At 39.2% G+C, this 19776-nt stretch overlaps 1 protein-coding gene across 2 annotated transcripts in view; it reads left to right on the top strand.

Moving 5' to 3' along the window:
• UNC13C (unc-13 homolog C) overlaps positions 1-19776 on the top strand; it is a 476401-nt gene that overhangs the window by 213467 nt on the left and 243158 nt on the right. For both annotated transcript variants that reach the window (XM_043493368.1, XM_043493369.1), the window contains 3 exons: positions 937-1156; positions 14658-14885; positions 19627-19768. In XM_043493368.1, coding sequence (XP_043349303.1) covers positions 937-1156; positions 14658-14885; positions 19627-19768 — 590 coding nt within the window. The remainder of the gene's footprint in view (positions 1-936; positions 1157-14657; positions 14886-19626; positions 19769-19776) is intronic.

The following is a 19776-nucleotide window of genomic DNA, read 5'->3' as shown; positions in this document are numbered from 1 at the left end:
GCTTGGGAGCACTCAATATCTAGCAGAGCAGCTGTTAACACACAAAGCTGAGTAAACTTAATAGTAGGGGATATTTTATATGGGAGCCTATAGGGTTTATGCCCTTGTTTTATATGCAAACCCACAGGGGCTAGTTTATCAGTGTTCAACTGGCTTTTGGCACTAATGAGCTGCAATTCAGCTTGTTTGCCGTGCTAATTAGTGTATAGTTGATCATTTTTGTCCAGAGGTGTTCATGAGCAGCAAAATTTGGATCCTGATCCAAAGCTGCCCAAGATCTGAGTGTTCAGTTCTGGGGTTTGATTTGGACCCACTCCTACTTCTGAGAAAAAGAGAGTCTTGACTCATAAACAAAAAGTATTAGATTCAGTATTATGGGAAAACTACCAAAAATAGAACTCATGAAAGTTGCCCACTTCAACCCTATGGGGAGACAATACAGAAATGAGATTTAAGAGAAGGCACTTTCTACATAATAGAGATACATTCCATGCAGTGTATATAGTCAGACAATTTCCTGTAGGAAGCATATAAATATTCATATTTATATATATAAAGCATATAAATACCTATATTTAGGGTAATTGCTTTAAAAATGGATCTGCAAATGTAATGCTAATGATTTTTTGCATTTCTGCCATCAAGATGAAAAAATGAATTATACTTGAATCTGTGTTGAAAATATAATTGACTGATCGAATACATCTTAATGCTGCTGTCAATGTAATCAGTTAAATTAGGTCATCCTGCTCTTCAAAGTACAAGGTGACATGAGTAAATGAGTATTTTGCTGAGGAATGTGTAATTTGATTTATAAGCTGATATTTTTAAAGTTGTGATGTTCATAAAATACATTTTAACTGTAGTTCACTCGTGAAAAAATACTGAAATCTAAAATGCCTTTTATTGATTTTTTTCCCCCATTCCACCCAACAGAAAATGCATGTTTTCAGAAAGACATTGCAGGCTTTAATCTATCCAATGTCATCAACCACTCCTCATAACTTCGAAGTGTGGACAGCTACAACTCCCACATACTGTTACGAATGTGAAGGTCTCCTTTGGGGCATAGCCAGGCAAGGCATGAGATGCACTGAATGTGGTGTCAAATGTCACGAGAAGTGCCAAGATCTCTTAAATGCTGACTGTTTGCAGAGTGAGTATTTGGTGACAGCTGATTTTTTTACAATGCTTCATGCCTTTTGACATACTATATATGTTAACAGATGCCCACTGAAGTGAAGGGTCAGATCCTCAGTTGTGAACTCAGTGGAACTATGCTGATTTACACTAGCTGAGGATCTGGCCAGTCATCTAGGAAGCACCTGTTGTTAATTTAGTTTGGTCATTTGAATAATTCAGTCAGTTGGTTCTGCTGATCCTGTGCCGTCCAGTTACAAATAATGTCTTATGAGACCAATATATTGTCGACTTTCTCTTGCAAACAATCTCACCAAAACCAATTGAAATTATGTGACATAATGCCCTGTTCATTTTGTTTAATTCAAAATATAGGAAAACATCAGAACAAAAGATAAAAATGAAAATGCTGCTGCTAGTGATTACAGCCACAGTAACGTACTCTCTGGAATCGCATTCCCTCATTAAAATTCTCCCTGAGTAGCCAAAGTGAAAATATGTTAGGATTGGGATTAAAAATTGGGGAACTGAGTCACAAATCCACCCAATTTAGGATTAATAAATTTTTGCCTTTATCTATACAATTTCAGAGAGAATTATTGTCATTTATAGTGTCTGCAGGTACATTTATGCCAGACAGATAATAACAGACAAGACAGATTTGGTAAATGGTCCCCTGTTACTACATTCGGGGACAGGTGCAAGTTCTTCCATCTTCCATGACAATCATCATCTTCGACCCCTAGGTCTTGTCCTTCCATCCCATTCAGTTTCTGATCTGGTGTTTCTCCAGTTAAAGGCCCAGGTTCACTTAGGTCTTTTCCACATTTCTACATTACAGATTACTTAATCTTTATCTAATTGGCTTTTAGAGCATTAACCCATATACTAAATGTGCGCAAGCTTCAGTTACCCAACTTCTGCATGTTTCCTTATGGCTCTGCAGTTTCTGGGTCATGTTTTTGTGTCACCCTGCCCTGGCTTTTTCCAGAAAAGGGGGGGGGGGTATTTATCATTACATGTTTGTGTATCTTTTACTTACATCTTTCAGCATGACATGTTATCTTTGCTCTGTCAGCAATAACATTTTTCAAGAAGATTACCAATGCTATGTAAAAAAAGAACTGGGAAAACCACACTTATGCCAGAAAGGACTTGGCCTAAGTGTTACCTCATCTGTGCTCATTTACTATACATAATTACAAATTATTAAAAGTATAGTTATCAAAGCTCCTAATCTTACCATTAACAATATTTCATTTTCTATTTTAATGTTATAAATCAGTATACGTCAGTGCTACCCTTAATCTATTAGAAAAGGGGTGGAGGTGTGGAAAATATGATTCTTTAATGGCAACATTTCATACGTTTCTTTCATTCAAAGCCAGTTTCATTTGTGAATCACTACTAAAAAACTTCATTTGAAATTTTCCTGTGAATGCATTTTGGGGGGGAGGGTCTCTCAATTTTAGGGCCTTTATATTTTGTTGCTTTTAATTGTACCCCAACAGTAATAAATAAATATGAATGTACTAGCTGCAAAAATGATGGAGTTCTCCCATTGAGAAATCTTCTATTTGGAGTGGTTGTAATAAAGGAATCTTAATGAATACATGTGGTCTGATATAATAAACATTACATACCAGTTAGGTGAATTTTCCATCAAATGTATCTGCAAAAGTACAGAGTGCAATTAAAATTGCAAACCTCTTTGAAATAGTGGTTAACTCTCTGCCGCAGTGTCTCAGGGGAAAGAACCCTAAAAAGAAGCAGTAAAAACAAAATAATCCAGTAAAAAGTATCTCTTCAAAAAAGAGCATACTTCATCTATTTAAGGGGAAAATATTAGACAGGACGATAGTACACAAGTACTTTTCAACCCCTTTTCCCTTTTGTCTATTATGTGGCATTATTGCCTCTATTAATTACAAAATGCTAATCATCATAGCAACTCCTGCAACAAATACATTCATTTTTGAAACAAATATTTATTTATAATGATCTGTTTATGGAAATAACTTGTAATCTAATGGTTTCAGTACTGTTTTTCCCCTCTAAAATAAGACAAAAGGGTGTTATCAGCAGTATTTAAGAGATAAGGAAGTGCTGCATACAATGAGGGATTTTCTTTCTTTTCCCCCTCAATCCACTCAACCTATTAGTAAATTACCTTGTTTTACTGGGATGAAACTCATTAATAACACAAAGGGGTATTATACTGGCATTTAAAGCTCAACACCCTTGTTACAATCCTCCTTGCAGATTCTGGTTTTAGTAACTCCCAGCCCTGTGTTTGGGACTGGGATGAATCAAAGGTCTTCCACTAATGCACTGTTACCACATGGGATTCCTGCCATCAAGAACACTAAAAATTAATTTGGATAATCCCCTTCCAAGTGATAAGCCATCCTCAGATAGCTGATAGAAAAGCTGCTGAGCCCATATCAGGTAGATGCACTCCATATTTACAAGCATAGTAGGGGACTATACCTTATGCCTCTGTGCTTAGTGACTAACCTTCCTTCATCCCCGGAGTGAACTCTGCTATCATCTGTTGGCCCAATTGACTCTGGCCACCCTGAGCATTGCTCCCAAAAACTAACTTGGGAACATTTTTAGATCATACTAAATTTGGTTTCAGAGTAGCAGCCGTGTTAGTCTGTATTCACAAAAAGAAAAGGAGTACTTATGGCACCTTAGAGACTAACACATTTATTTGAACATAAGCTTTCGTGAGCTACAGCTCACTTCATCGGATGCACCAAATGCATCCGATGAAGTGAGCTGTAGCTCACGAAAGCTTATGCTCAAATAAATTTGTTAGTCTCTAAGGTGCCACAAGTACTGCTTTTCTTTTTGTGAATACAGACTAACACGGCTGCTACTCTGAAACCTATCTTATGCAATAGCCATCATGTCCTTGAGGGACCATTGTAGCAGCTAGGTATAGCCAGAGTATATTGATGTTCCAGCCACACTCTCTCTCTCCCAGCCATACTCTCTATGCCATGGATTATGATGCTGGATGGCATAGAGCCATTTTCCAGCTTTATGACACCCAAGGATTCCCACTATGCAGGGGGAATTGCCAGCTGACCAGATGCACAGACTCAAAGAGGCCATAGCACAATGGAGAATTTGCAAATCAAACAGTGCCTAACCTTGGTTCACATTATGGTTGAAACTGAGCTAGTAGCAACCTTGTTTGACACTTGAATTGCTAGAATACTTTAATTAAACAGTATGAAAAGAAGGTTTGTTCGTTTGTGCTGAAAGGCATGTTATAAAACTATGCATTATGGTGTAGACTAGGCTTGCTGCTGGCATGGTTTCAAGTTTCAGCCATGTTTAATGTAAACAGGATGTTAACAAATAAGTCTTTTAACAAGTTTCAGAACTTCTGTTTCCTGGGCAGTACATGCCCCGAGTAAGAGGAGTGTATACTCTTTAATATAGAGCAAGTGTCAGATTCTGTCTACTCTCATTTGATGAATTGACATATTTGATTCCAGCAACATTTTAAGACTCCATCTAAAAAAATAATTCATTGTGTATCAGACCATTGATCTCTTTCACTTCTGTGTAGTGATTTGTTGTAGTAGGTCTATTGGGAATCACTTGGCTTATACTTTCAAGTATAAAAATGAAATAAAGTTGCTGTCAGGTTGTAATGCTGCTGGCAACAGAATATGTGCAAGTAATTTGTTGACTAACTGCTTATCACCCTCAATGCAAGAACAAAGCAACAATGAGCTGCCATACTTAAAATTTTAGCTTGCCTCTTTTTCCATTTTTATTAGTATTGGATCCAGATTGCATCCTCCCACAGAAAAGCCCAAAGGAGAGGGCCAGCAATAGGCAAACTCCACAAAGTGCCCATCATGGAATTTTCCCTAGATTGTTCTATCAGGAGTGTGGGGTTCCCCTCCTGATAGAATGGGCAGGGGTAGTAGAACCAGAACTTGCAGATCTTGGGAAATCCGTATGGATCTCGGCAGGTCTAATAGAGGGCTGTCCCATCTGCATCTGCTTCAGGGAATCTTGTACCACTTAGTTCGGAGCTGTGCTGCCAGCGCTTTTCCCACCTACTGCTGCTTCTACAATCCCCACCCTCTCCTGTGGCACTGAGAGGACTGCACAAAAAGAACAGTGGGAACAATATCCGTCTCCTACAAATACTGTGCATGGATCTTGGACCTTGGGTAGAGTTGTACTCCTGGTCCAGGAGGAAAGGATGTCACTCACTGCTGGATGGCTGTACCCTTTTTTTGCATTGGGAGGGGGAACTCTTCTACATGCAGATCTAGGAAGGCAAGGGCAAATATGATATAATTGTTTAGAAGCATTTTTAGCTTATATAAGAAAAAAATATCATTGCAGAGCAAAAGATTCACTCCTTTATCTGAGAGAATACATATTCAGAACATTTCCATTTAACATTAGTGGAAGTGAAATATTACAGAGAGCATTATAGATCAAATGGCTGCATGCACCATACTCTTGACTTTGTGCCCTTCATGACATCCCCTTTTGCTTGGAAGAATGTCTGTTATGGTTAATCAGGTTCCTTCCTCCTCTTACTAAACGTTGTCTAATAATCTCTCTCTTCCATAAAGCACCCAGCAGTCATGACCACTCTGGACATTCTGTACCTATTCTGAATTATACTGCAAGGATTCAGTTTTGGCCTGAAAGCTTGATATGACAAGCTTAATTTCTTTGGCATGTTCACCTATTCTACAGCACTAAATAGAATAATATTAATATTATGCAGTGATAACTCAAATCCAAACATCCCTAATTTTGAGTGAACTCAGACTTGAACTTTCTGTCTTTTGGGCCCATTTCTAATGGAGGGAGAGAGCAATGCTTGAGTCCATTTGTTCCCAGGCATATAGAAATCAGTACACTGGCAATTGGGGGCTGACTGAGGTGCCTTGGAGAAGCTGTCAGAAGTGACTTTCTGCTGTTTGAGAGAGTCATAGTTCAAAGAAGCCCTTTCTTCCCAATTGCCTGCAGATTAAATTCAGAGGGTGTAAAGAGGGATCTAGGATCATCTTGTAATACTGACCCAACTATTGTCCCCAGATATTGAGGGTAATCATCCTCATGCAGTTTTTACCCACTTGATCCACAGTACCACAGAGAGAACTTGGTAAGGAGAGAGGTCACAGAGACTTTTCCTTGAGAGGCTACCTAAAAACTAAACAAATTTCCTGTCACTATACATGGTAGGAAATTGCAGTCAATTAGGCTATTTGTGTGCTTGAAGTTAAGCATATGTTTAAATGCTTTTACTGTATCATGTGTGGTAAATCCAGGACAAACAGCTACAAAAGGGGGTAGTAATTAATCCCAGGGAATTAAAAGGTCCCTCCCTATCCACTGAGGAGAGAGAAGGGGGGGGGGCAATAAGGTTCAGCTGGAAGAGCGGTTGCTAGGGAACCAATTAGGTTCAGCTGACTCCAACTACTTGGGACCTTTTTAAACCCTCCCCGGGGTGGTAGGAGGGGGAGAGTGAGGGGAGTAGGGAAGCTGCCAGTAGGCTGTTTGCAAACCTTCCCAGTAGGGAGGTTGCACTCGCTCCCCAGAAGGGAAGGAAAACAAGCACAAGGGACTGATTTAGGAGAGGAGTAGCAGGACCCTGTGCCACCTATAAGGATTTGCCTTGCCCCAAACCTGAGTCTCTAAGGCTAAAAAGGACTGAGGCGAACAAGGTACTTTGCCACACATGGTCTGAGTTATCAGTATCTGGCAGTATTGAGACCTGTGTGTGTGAGGGGAGGCCCCTCCTACTTAAACTTACACTTTCTTATACCCAGCTGCTTTTGGTTTTACCTAGTAGATACCTCTGTTGAAGTGCCTCTGTGCATACATCCTCTAGATTCCTTTAGACCCAGTTCTGCTATTTTACACTAATTTATCAACATGCACCACTTCAAACCTCACCCCTGAATCTGGATTGTTACTTGTAATTGTTAGTGGGCCAAATACATCACTAGTGTGGATCCACTGAAATCTAATACTTTGTTTCTTAGTTTAATAATTGTTTACATTTTAAATTAATTTGAATTTAAAGGTTCAGAAATATTTTTGGCTTGGCTTTTTTAGGCATAATTGTTCTATAACAAATGTTAACACCACAACTACATATGTACAAACATGTGGTATACTTGTTTTTAACATTTACACATGGTACAAACTTCTAGAATTTGTAGATACAATAATAATGGATTTGTTTTTTATGTACACTGTAGATCTGTCCTTCTATTTAATAGATTTTAAGGTCAGAAGGCACCACCTTCTGTGATGTACAATACGGGCCATACAATGTAGCCTTTCCAAGCACACCTAAGTGACTTAAGAGCGTAAATCCCATTGATTTTCAATGGAGAGTTGGTATGCTGTTCCAGTAGTTAATTGCCATCACTATCTAAGCTTTACTGAGTTCAATTTCCAGCCATTTTCTCTTTTTATGCCTTTTGTCTGCTAGATTAAAGAGCCTTCTATCACAAATCTTCTCCCTGTGTGGGTAATTGTGAACCCCGGTCAAGATGCTTCTTAACCTTTTTAATAGCTAATTAGAGTGAGCTCCTTTAGTCTCCCATTGTTATTAGAAGGCATGTTTTTCAGACTGCAAATCATTCTTTCAGCTCTTTGCTAAACCCTCTCCAGTTTTCCAACATCTTTTTAAATGTGTGGATGCGAGAGCTGGACATGGTATTTCAACACAGGTCTCACCGCTGCCATACATATGTAGAGAGAGAGGTAATAACACCTACTTGCTCCTTCTTGACACATCCAAGGACCATGTTAGTGAGGGGTGTGTGTTGTTGTTTTGCCACAACATCATCCTGGGACCTAATGTTCAGTTGATACTTGTGCTACACATCACCATGCTATCTGAGCACTTGGCAAAATTACAAACCTAACATGGGCCCACACATCTGAGATAAAGGGTGTTCCCCTTTGGTTTCTCTGCTTCCTCTCCTAGGTGAGGCACAGGGTGTTTTGATCAAGTAAACATCTACAATTTAAGCTATAGATATAAAAATTAAATCCGCATAAGGGATTCAGTCTTTGATATTTTTGGGCTCCCAGATTACACTTTTGGGTGCTTTAAGTGCCTAAACATCAATTTTGACTGCCTATGTGTAGATCTGAGCACTCAAATGCAGGCTTTGGATTCTACTATGCCACCTGTATTTGAAAATTAGGTCCTTACACAATGTCTTTTAGGTTGAAAAAAAAAAATTAAGTTTCATCACTGACATGGAATCAGACAGCAAAGAAAATTTTAAATATCTTTCTGAATTCAGTGAAAATTCCATGCTGTTTTTTGCTTCTGTGTGTGAAAGAGAGAGAGAAAGAGAGAGAGTGGGCTGCAATTAACAGTATTAAAAAAGAAAAGGCCAGAGCCTTGGCTGATTTGACCTTAGTGGAGCCACAGCCATGTACATAGTCCGGAAATCTCGCCCATTGTCTCTCTTTAACACCCTGCCAGACAATTTGTCTGGCTAGCAATCTGGTGATTGCTATGATGGATTGTTTATTGAGCGGCTGCAATTTGGTTTTAAGTGCAGATTGTTCTCCACTAGAAGTGAGTTCAGATAACAAGCTCAATTGGGTCAGTATTCCAAGATGGTCCTAGACTGAAGTTAAACAATAAAATCAGTGCTCTATTCATTAAGCCACTCATCTTCACCAAGATGCTGCTTTCAGAAGTAGGTATGGTATTAAGTCAAAAGTTATCTTTGTCACATTGTTTGGATCAGTCCTTGGGTAAGAAGGCTTTGTTAATTTTATTGTACAATATAGGCCGCTGTATTGTCTTAATGACTCTAACCAATAATGCACAGACAGGGCTGTTGATGGATTGGCCGTATTACAGGATATAAGAATAATTTCATTAAATTATGCCATACAGTTTGGCAATTGTAACTTGTGTTAATCCATATTTCCAATTTTATCTGTATTGCCTGGAAAATAAGCATGAATTTTGACAGTGACTCACTACTGCCACATTGAATGTATCCATGATTTATTATTACAGCATAATTTCCTCAGTCTGTAATTATTAATGAAAAGCAATGATGGAAAATGAAGCATGTTGCTTTTTTGATGTCTAGCAAAAAGGCATGCGAGGTCAAAGTTACTGTTATTACATTGTCGAAGCATTTCAACAGTCATTTTTCATCTCCCCTATACAACTGGAAATCACTTGAGGTCTCTCCAGCTGGTAGTTGTTTTGTATTGGCACTTAACCTTTGTGTGCATAAGGATTTTTTTTTCTAAGCATGTCTTCTTTTTCAGTTTTAAATCTTTGCTCACTGGAATTTGTCTTCAAAAACTCAAAAAAAAAAACTACCTATTTGTCAGTACCAGGCACAGATTCTCAGGGACTCTCAAGATACAGAAGCCATAGAAGATTATGCTACTTATTATATATGTTATAAATTATATACCTCCATGGACTTCAGCCTCCAGCATTCCACTCCCACCTCATCCATTGCCTTTCCAATCTTGTGCAGTGGATCAAGCCATGTCTCCCATATGTCCATAAATATATCTGTCTTTGCTGCTCTGTAAAGTGCCTAGCATCGTTCAGGCACAATATAAATAATAAAAAAGAAAATAGAAGATGATTAGCTCAAAAGATTCTATAAGATTCCAGTGAAGTCCCCATGCTGATAGAAGACCCTTTCAGTGCTGTCAGACAGAGCCTCTTCTTGAGTCATGACAACCTGAGAGAGCTTTAAAGAAAAATGCCATCAAAACAAAATAATAGTGCTTGATGGCATCATGAAAAGGGATTATACTCCAGCAGATTAAGCACAGAGCTGGAACTCTCAAATTCTAATTGCAGAGCAAGTCACTTAACCTCACTGTGTTTTAGTTTCACCTAGTGTAAAAAGGAAATAATAATACCATCAGTACCTCCATGTACCCCCACAGGAATTGTGTGAGGAAGGCTAATTAGATAATGTTCGCACAGTGCTTGGAAATGTAAAAGTGCTCTACAGCTGCTCATAGTCCTGATGATTCTGCTGTCCTCAGTTATAGTAAATACTGAAAGAGTTCCTTAAGGCAGAAGGCCAGTTTAGATGCCAGAAGACCTGATTACCAAAGATCAGTAATAGAAAAAACAAAACAAAAAACCAGCTACAAAGCACTGACCATACAAAGCTGCCTTATCAAGGCCAACAATCTGACTCTTTGTTTGTTATGTGGAATATATTTCTAACAATATTTGCACACAGTGATTATTCTTACAAACTATCCTATTGCCCTAGGTAACTAAATAATGTGACATCTTTATTTGCAATGTTCTATAAGTTTTTCTTATACTAATTATGTTGTATAGTGTATTATAATGTAACATCATCTATTTAACTCAGGCAAAAATGGCACAATTGTAAGGGCTTCCAGTATACTTTTTAGTAATGCACTCAATCTTGCAGCATGGGAAATGGACTGGTCTCTCTAGCTGGCATAGAGCCAGGATTAGGTGGCTTTTGAGAGAAGTGCACACAGCTATAGGATAGATCTCTGTACAAAATAGACACTTATTTGCTACGTTTCATAAATGTGCTCATAACTTGGCTCCCTCATATTCATTGTTTTCCTTTATCCAATGCAGATTGCAACCATTCCCTTTGCTCCAGCCAGTGTATGAATTTCAAAGTGCCTAGAGCTAAAACTGGCTATGGAGGAGAGGTTTGTGGACTGTGGTTTATAAAAAGCCTGAATATATTATTTGCTTCATTAAACAGGCACCCACATTTTCTGGTTTTGATAAACTTTTAATCCTTTATTTTAAGCAGCCATGTCAGTATAAATGAACTGAAATAGCAACTCGCTGTTGCCAGCAGCATTAGACTGAGTTCTCCATTATACTGCCTGTGTTGTACTGCTGTTGTAAGGTTATACGAGTTACTCCCTCTAGGGACCCTTATGAGGAAAAAAAAGCATGTATCTCAGGTGGAGAGTGCAGAAAGCAACATTTTAAATAAATAAATGTATACTGGGATAAATGTCAGTACAGAAATACATAGCCAGGGTCCAATCCTATCATTCTAACTCAGGCAAATCTCCCACTGGAATCAAAGCTAGTCTTTACTTAATGAGGAATGAGTAACTGCAGAATTGGTCCACAGATTTCAATAGTATGAATCAACAACCAGTAGCATCTATTCCCACAGGACCTGTCATGAAAACAAGTGATGTGTCTATCACATCACTGTTTCATTGGTTAGAAAATCTTCTTTGTATTGATCTGTCATCTTGCTGTTCTTGACAGTCTCCATATGGCATGCATACCTGTGGTGTATCCTGCTCAGTGATCCCAGCTACCTCCCTTCTCTGCTGCTATCATTTTTAACATAGCATTGACCACCTGTTTCTGGTGGCGTTCTGCTCATGGCTGTGCACAATAGTTTGAAATGCCACGCCCCCACTTTCCCATGCTCTCCTCAGAGCTATGTTTCCTTCCTCGTTCTCAACCTCACGTCCTACTCTGAGCCGAAAAAATAAACCGATTCATTATCAGACACCTAAAACACTATATTACTCAAGTACAATACGCAGTAATGGGGCTGCCTCTCAACAATGTTTTCATCAGACAGAAAGGAGAGGACTTTACAACAGCATAGTTAGCTCTGAAGTGCCACAGTGATCAGTGAATGTATTTAGAAAAATAAATATCTTGAAAGCCCTGTAAATTTTCCATTCATGAATTACAAGTTCAGCCATCAGCTGTGAAGAATTTTTAATGATGATCTCCCCAGCCTTGTGACTCTCTTTAGGCATGTGTCTATTTTATGTACTGGGGCAGCTCTACTGGCTTTGCAGCCGTAAGCAAACGACCTGCCCACTAACCAAGTCACCTGAACAAAGAGATGCTGAAAGTTTTGCACCTCCTAATATTGTTTCCTTCCTTGGCCACTTTTACTGATTGTACAATAGAGCGAGCCCTGCCCTACACATATGCTGTATATAAATTACAATCACATGGGTAGGTTTCACACCTTCTTGTCAACTGTTGGGAATGGACCACATCCACCCTGATTGAATTGGCCTCGTTAGCACCGCCCTCCCAACTTTTCATGTACTGTATTTTTCACTCCATGCATTTGATGAAGTGGGTTATAGCCCATGAAAGCTTATGCCCAAATAAATTTGTTAGTCTGTAAGGTGTCACTAGTCTGTAAGGTGTCGTTGTTTTTGCAGTCACATAGGCACTATCCTTTGGTCTGTTCTGCCACCCCCACAGTTTGGGAAATGAACATTAATGGGAGTTGTGTTAGAGAAAGGAACTTTCTTAAGCTCAGGTTTTGGCACTTTGGGTCACATTGTGCCCTGCTGCTCCCCAGGAGCCCATAGTAGGAAGGCAGTGGAAGATACAAGGAGTCCTTTTTAGTTCTCTGCCACAGTAGGGCCCATCCGTGTCACTATACTATAGTGGAGTGCAAGACATGGCCAAGGAGACAGTGAAGAAGTAGAACCATGCTCACCCCTCTACATTGGCTAGCAGAACTGGAGGAATTATGCTGCACCCTCCAAAGGGGTATGGCATTGGGAGCTCTGTCCCTGCATGCTGGGGAGCTTGAGGACATAGCCTGTCTCCTCCCGAGATGGAATGTCTCTAAGGGCTCCTGTAGGGAGGAGCAGCTCCATGCCACCCTATCAGAGAACTGTGCCTCAATTCAGCTTTTAGTGTTCAGCTTTCTTCCTTTAACTTTTCTTGACATTGATGCTTACTAGCAGCAATGTAAACAAAGCTTACTGTAATGTTACATTTCTGTGCTAATTATGGATGAGTGCTATGTGATAGCTAAACAGGGCACAGGTGGGCTCTTTCCCAGAACTGGCCCCATGACACCGACGGTCCATCATTAGGTTTCCATCCTATCGGACAGTTGAAACAAAGGAATCGGACAGTTGAAACAAAGCAATGTTTCTTATCTATCTTGCACCTTCACTACTCTTATAAAGAGCTTTCTCCTATTTTGACATATGCATGTACTGACATGTCTTCAGCTTGCTATCCCATCCTGGGGAAGATTGCAAATCTCTGTTTTGAAGCTGGCACCTGGTTACTATGACGGCTGAGAACAGAATAATGTATCCCATTGTTTGAGTGTGATGGTTAATAACAATCCTTTGATTTGTTTTTTATTAAAAAATTCAAGGTTCTGTACCCCCCTCCTTACCCGCTCCCAAACCATCTTTCCCTCTGCTCTCCTAGAGCAGCCTTCTTTGCAAAATGTCTCTAAATTGTCCCATTGGTACATACCCTGAGTTATCTACCCAATTGCAACCAGAATTTAATCAACAAGGGCCAGATATTGGCCACTATTTCAGAGGTCCAAGGGGATGGAAAGCTGGCTTAGAGCCAGCAGGAAAGTCCATAGTTAACATGAAACCAGCTCGCCCCACTTCTGCTCATGGCGTACTGAGCTTTCCAGTAACATACTTAGTTGGAAGGAGATGTGACCAGAGTGTGCTGCCCTCCAATGATCCTAGTTTGGGCTTCTTGTGCTAGCTCTTGGGAGGGGGAGTTGTTCTACTTGGCACAAGATAGAGCAGCCCTGAGGCTCTAAGCACTTAGGCTCTGTGTTGGTGGAATGGATTTTACGTATAATGCCTGGCTTATGTGGCTTTTGGATATGGTTTGGTGGAAATGCTCTGCCATGAGGGGATGAGGAGAAATTTATCCAAGTGTATACAGTACCTGCAAACTCTGGGATTTACCTTTGAGTTGTCCTGAAAGCATCTGAAACTGTTCATATTTTTGGTCAAGTTATCAGCTCTCTGATAAAAGGGGTTTGTAGTGGGAAACAGTGACTGTCTTAAATTTTATAATTGTCATGCAATGCTATAATATTTGGCAATGGTAATACACCAAATAGTCTGTACCTTGAAAATCAGGGTTTCCCATTCAGCATGGAATTCCTTCTAGCTTCTTTTATCAGTCTACCTAGCAAGTAGAATTTTACTCTTTCGCTAAGGAAACTATACAAAAAAAGGAAATATAAATGCTATTATATTAAGTGCTCAGAAAGGAAGAGTAACATTTTAAAGTATCTGAAAGAGTAATGTTTTTCAGAAGGGTCAGATCCTGAGATCAATATAGACAGACAACTTCCCTACCACTGAGTCATTTGACATGCATTCTTTCTCAATTATAGAGGCCACTTAAGACTCATTCATCATCTAGTACTGCAAAATATGAAATACTCTACTTATCAGTACAATCTCAGGTAAAATTACAATCCTAACCTTCAATATAGAGAATTACATCACAGTGGATGGCACAGCAGTTCCCAAATGCTTTTTCTCTTGTATGATGGCACCTGGGCTTCTAGTTTATAATATTTGGAAGAGCTGTACTCCAGCATTGTACCTAATATTGGCTAGGGGTTATAGAAGTGAAAACCAAACATGATGATGTGATGTGTCACTTGCTCCAATGTTTCTTTGAATACATTGATCACTTCATTTATTTTAAAACTCAGGAGCTGCAGAGAAGAGTTCTAAACATGGTGCAGAAGATAAGACCCAGAATATTATTACAGCTATGAAGGAAAGAATGAAGATTAGGGAGAGAAATAGACCAGAGGTATTTGAAGTAATCCAGGAAATGTTCCAGATTTCCAAAGAAGATTTTGTGCAATACACAAAGGCAGCAAAACAGAGTGTGTTGGATGGGACATCCAAGTGGTCAGCAAAAATAACCATCAGAGGTGGGTTTTTTCCCATATTAAAATGTTCTCTAATTGAAAGAAGCTCTTTCATTCCCCAGTCCTATTGCTACAAGTTAGTGTTCATAGAATCAAAGATAAAATTTAACATGGAATTTCATCTCAGGGGTATTTATAAATGGTTGGTTCAATAGCATATTAACTGGAAGCTTGAGTAATAGTCATGGCAAATCCTGTACTCTGGATAGACGGTGTCAGTAAAATAAATGTATATTTCCTTCAGACATAAATAACTCCTTCTTCTATGTTAGGATGGGAAGATAACTATTTTTTTTATCTGTTCTGCCTCCTATCGGCACCTTCTGTGCTTCTTTGCTAATATTGATCAATTGCAAGGGTTATAGTTGATCTCCTTGATGTGTTTTTAATGACTGAAATGCAAAGAAATTAACAATTCCAACTCCTTTGGTACGAGAGTCCCCATCCATTTTTGTTGCTTGAGTAAGATTGTTTTCCAGTTAAGTGATATTCATCTAACAAATCTGCTCAAAACTGTTCTTAACCTTTGAATTTGGCCAGCTTCTCACAAAGATTCCCATTTTGCGTTCAAGCTCAGGAATCAGGAATTTATTGCTTATATCTTTTAGTTTCTGAATTCAAACATCAGCACAGGAAACTTAAATATAACAAGTGGTTGCACAAACCGACCTCCTTGCATATGATACTAATGCATGAAATAACTTAACTACAAGTGTAAAGAATTAAAAACTAGTGATGTGAAACATTAAATGCCCTTGAATTTGATTTAGATTGAACATTAATTTAATTTAACTTTAATGTCATTAAAACTAATCCATTTTCTGATTTTAAAAGTGAATTATGCATTGTCTTCCTCTCCAGGATTTTGAGGTACTGTCTGTCATAGGGGATCAGAAGATAAGCTTTAAAACCCCTTCCAGCTTTCACCACTCACTTGTGAATACAATAAAATAAAATAAGTTTTGCTTTCTGTTAAGCATTAATGCATGTGTTAGTAAACAGGTATAATTTTTTTTTTTACCCATTGGTCAACTTGCAAACTTCTGTGCTTAATTTAGTCCCATGTGATCGATGTTCTTTACACGCAATATGGCGGGTTTTTCTAATGTAGTTCACAATATACCTTCAATAGTATTGTGATCACATATTGTATTTTTTCAGTGGATCAAAGGTCCAAACACATGCATATTTCTGTGTCTTACAGCACTGTCCTTATTACTATTTATGCCTGTGAATTAAGTGGAACTGCACAGCCAGCATAGAGATGTGAAATTATCTTAATGTGCTACTGAGGAAATATGTGACTCCATTCATACTTTACCCACAGTGTAGGATGATATGATAGATACAAAAATAATTGCACCAGATGGTACAAAACTAGTTTAGCCATTAAGGACTTGATCCTACTCTCATTGATGTCAGTGGCAAAACTCCTATGATGCAGAATGGTGCAGAATCAGGGCCATTAGATGAATGTTCCCTAATTCACACAGCCAGGTCACAGAACTAGAACCCCCAAAGGAAAAGAGGCACCTTTTCTTGATGGTAGTTTTCCTTGCTTGGAACTTGTGTGTGAATGGAGCCTGAGAGACCTGCCTGAAGACAGCAAAGCTCTAGTCATATCTGTCTGGAGAGGACAGGATACAGGCCTGATCCAGAGCCCATTGCAATCAATAGAAAGATTTTGACTTCAGAGAGCTGGGAATCAGGCCACAGATAATGGGGAGCAGACCAGGGTTAAAGACAGCCAGGAGAGTACTGAGGTGGGATGGGGAGAGACAGAGGTTAAGTGGCCCAGGCTGGGAGGAGAAAGTAGAAGCTAGGCGGAAATGCAGGAGGAGGCTTACTGAGCCAGAAAAGTGGAGAACAAACCTTTTTTAGATACCTTGCTTCTGCTGGGTCGGTGGAACTGCAACACAGCCCTCTGTGTATACAGCTGGCTTTGCACATCCACTATACAGAGACTTGCATTATACAAATTAAATGTTTCTGGAAGGGTAACAACAATAATATGAGAATAATGCTTTCTTATTTGTTTTTGTTGTGGCACCTAAGATTCTCACTCATGGACATGCTGAGCATGCATGTGCATCATACAAACCCATAACAATGTTTTACACTTGTATAGTACCTTCCATCTCAGGATCTAAGAGTTTACGGCATTAATGGATTTAGCCCTACCACTCTGTGTGTGGTGAGAGAAACTTATTATCCCCATCTTCAGATGCAGAAACTGAACCAAAATAGGTTAATTGGTCTGGAAATAGAATAGCCACCTTTCCTCTCCTGCAAAGTGCAGAAGGCAGACTCAAGTGCTAATAATTTGGAATAGGAAGGGTAGACATGTACCCCTACCTGGAAGGTTGTTTCATTACTCACAGTGTTACTACAGTGTAATTCACTGTGTACCTCTGCAAGGAAATTATTTAGCTTCAGTCCTGAGCCACAGAACTATGGACACCTCTTTCCCAGGTGTTGGGAAAGGACCTGGCATTGTCCTCTCTCCCTTCCATAAGAATGGAGTCTTGCCCTATATTCTTTTGAACTGTTTTCCCCTAGCCATGCTCCAATGCACCCACAACAGGCAGGCTTGTTGAGGTATTTCAGAATCTTCTCTGTGGCTTCTGATCAGCAGCAGCATAGCAGCATCTCAAGTAAGCTGCGTATCATATCTGCTCTGGATTTTCCATTGTTTGGTCTCATTCCGTGCTACAGAGAACGCCAGCAGCATTTGCCCTTTAAAGTATGATTCTATTCTGCAAAATTACTTTGTAAAATGGCACATTGTGTAAATCCACATTTATTATGCCTCAGTTATTCCCTCTTCAAATTTTACTCAATTTGCAAGTAAGAAGATGAATGCTGTTATTTTCCGTATCTGCCAGCCCTAAACAATGTCCTGATTTGAGAATCCAAGAGTTCTTTGTGGCTCATGAATCATCACCAGAAACAAAGGTTCCCCTCAGTGACTGCTGTGTAGCCCTATTACCCTCAGTTTATGCTTTTAGGTGTACCTGTGCAAGTCTCTTATGTTCAGTGTGATTGCACAGGTATAACTGAGGACAGAAGTGGGTTACACAGGTGACCCTGTATCAGAGGGGTAGCAGTGTTGGTCTGTATCCACAAAAACATCAAGGAGTCTAGTGGCATCTTAAAGACTAACAGATTTATTTGGGCATAAGCTTTTGTGGGTAAAAACCCCACTTCTTCAGATGAAGGTGACCCTGTAATTGGAATTTAGTTCATTCCAGGGGAGATTTTTCACAGGCACAAAAGGCACCCTGGCATGTGACTTCATTGACAGTCAGTGGGAGTTGAGTGCCCGCTTGCCATTTGTGACTTTGAAAAGTACCCTTTCTGCTAACAGTGCCTGGCAGAAGCAAATCTAGTTGAATCCCCAGAGCTGTGGAGTTCTACAGGGCTGACAGTAATGAAAACTTTTTTCACAAAAGTCAGCAGATTTGACTCTGAACACACACAGGGAGCAGATCTGCTGACTTGGAAAGTGTCATTTTTATACAGTCACTTTTCTGAGTACACGGTGAACTTCGTTATCCCATGGGATTGACAGCAGGATATGCTAACAAATGGTACCATCAAGATATTTTAAACAAAATGGTCAAAATAATAAAACAAATCTCTGCTGATGTTAGCAGCCATGACAAGTTTTTCAGCTGCAGGTTATTCTGGTTTTGACAATTTTGCATTCAAATGAGGTTTCCAGTGTTATGAATTATGATGGGAAAAGCGAGTGATGTGTATTTATATTTACCGCAGAGTCTATATACATTAGCCATCATAAAATCTGAAAAATGTTTACACAGCTCATGGAGAGACAAGGTGGGTGAGGTAATATCTTCTGTTGGTGAAAGAGACAAGCTTTTGAGTACGCAGAAGCAGAATTCTGTGTAGTTTGAAACTTGTCTTTTCCATCAAACAAAAGTTGATCCAATAAAAGATATTACCTCATCCACCTTGTCACTCTAATATCCTGGGACTAATATGGCTACAACATACGTGGCTAATGACAGTTACAATTAATTTCCTTGAATGCAGTCTCTCCATTGTGTCTGAAGGCTTTTGACTGGCTGACTATTTTATATAGTATTGTGAAAATATTTACAGTTACACTATTTTAGTCCCAAGTATGTCAAGGAGGACCGATATGGTGAAGTGCTCATTAAGGATATCCAGGTTTAGTTCCAAAATTCATGACAAACATTCTGCCAATACAAGCAAAACTCCTTTCTTAGCTTTGAAAGCTTTTTCCTATTGTGCTGGGAATCATAAGACTTGAACTTGAATTAGACTGTAACATTACATTGCTTACAGTGCATTGAAATCACAGCTTTAGAAGGGAATCTCAGTGATCAGTGTTGCAGAAAATACATGGCTTGTATCATACACATTGTATAGTAGATAAACTCTGCAGTTAATCTTTAGATTATTGCACATTAGCTAGATTCATAGATTTTTATGGCCAAAAGGGGTCATTATGATCATCTAGTTTAACCTTCTGCATAACAGAGGCCATGGAACACACCCAATAATTTCTGCATCAAGTCCCCAGCTAACGGAAGTTAAAATGATATTCTCTTCAGCACTCTCCTTTATTTCCTATTAACCTTTCTTTTCAAGATTCCCTATACTGTGTTTTTTTCCTCCTTTTTTTGGTCACTGCTGCATGTGGTTCTTAGCAATGAAAGCTGCAGGATAAGACCTGTTTGTTTCATTTTTGTTGCAGTGGTTTGTGCTCAGGGTTTACAAGCCAAGGATAAAACGGGCTCAAGTGATCCATACGTTACAGTACAAGTTGGCAAAACTAAACGGAGAACTAAAACTATCTTTGGAAACTTGAATCCAGTATGGGATGAAAAATTTTATTTGTGAGTAT

The sequence above is a fragment of the Dermochelys coriacea genome, chromosome 10 (genome assembly GCF_009764565.3).
Source record: "Dermochelys coriacea isolate rDerCor1 chromosome 10, rDerCor1.pri.v4, whole genome shotgun sequence".
NCBI lineage: Eukaryota > Metazoa > Chordata > Testudines > Dermochelyidae > Dermochelys > Dermochelys coriacea.
This window is presented reverse-complemented; position numbering and strand designations above follow the sequence as displayed.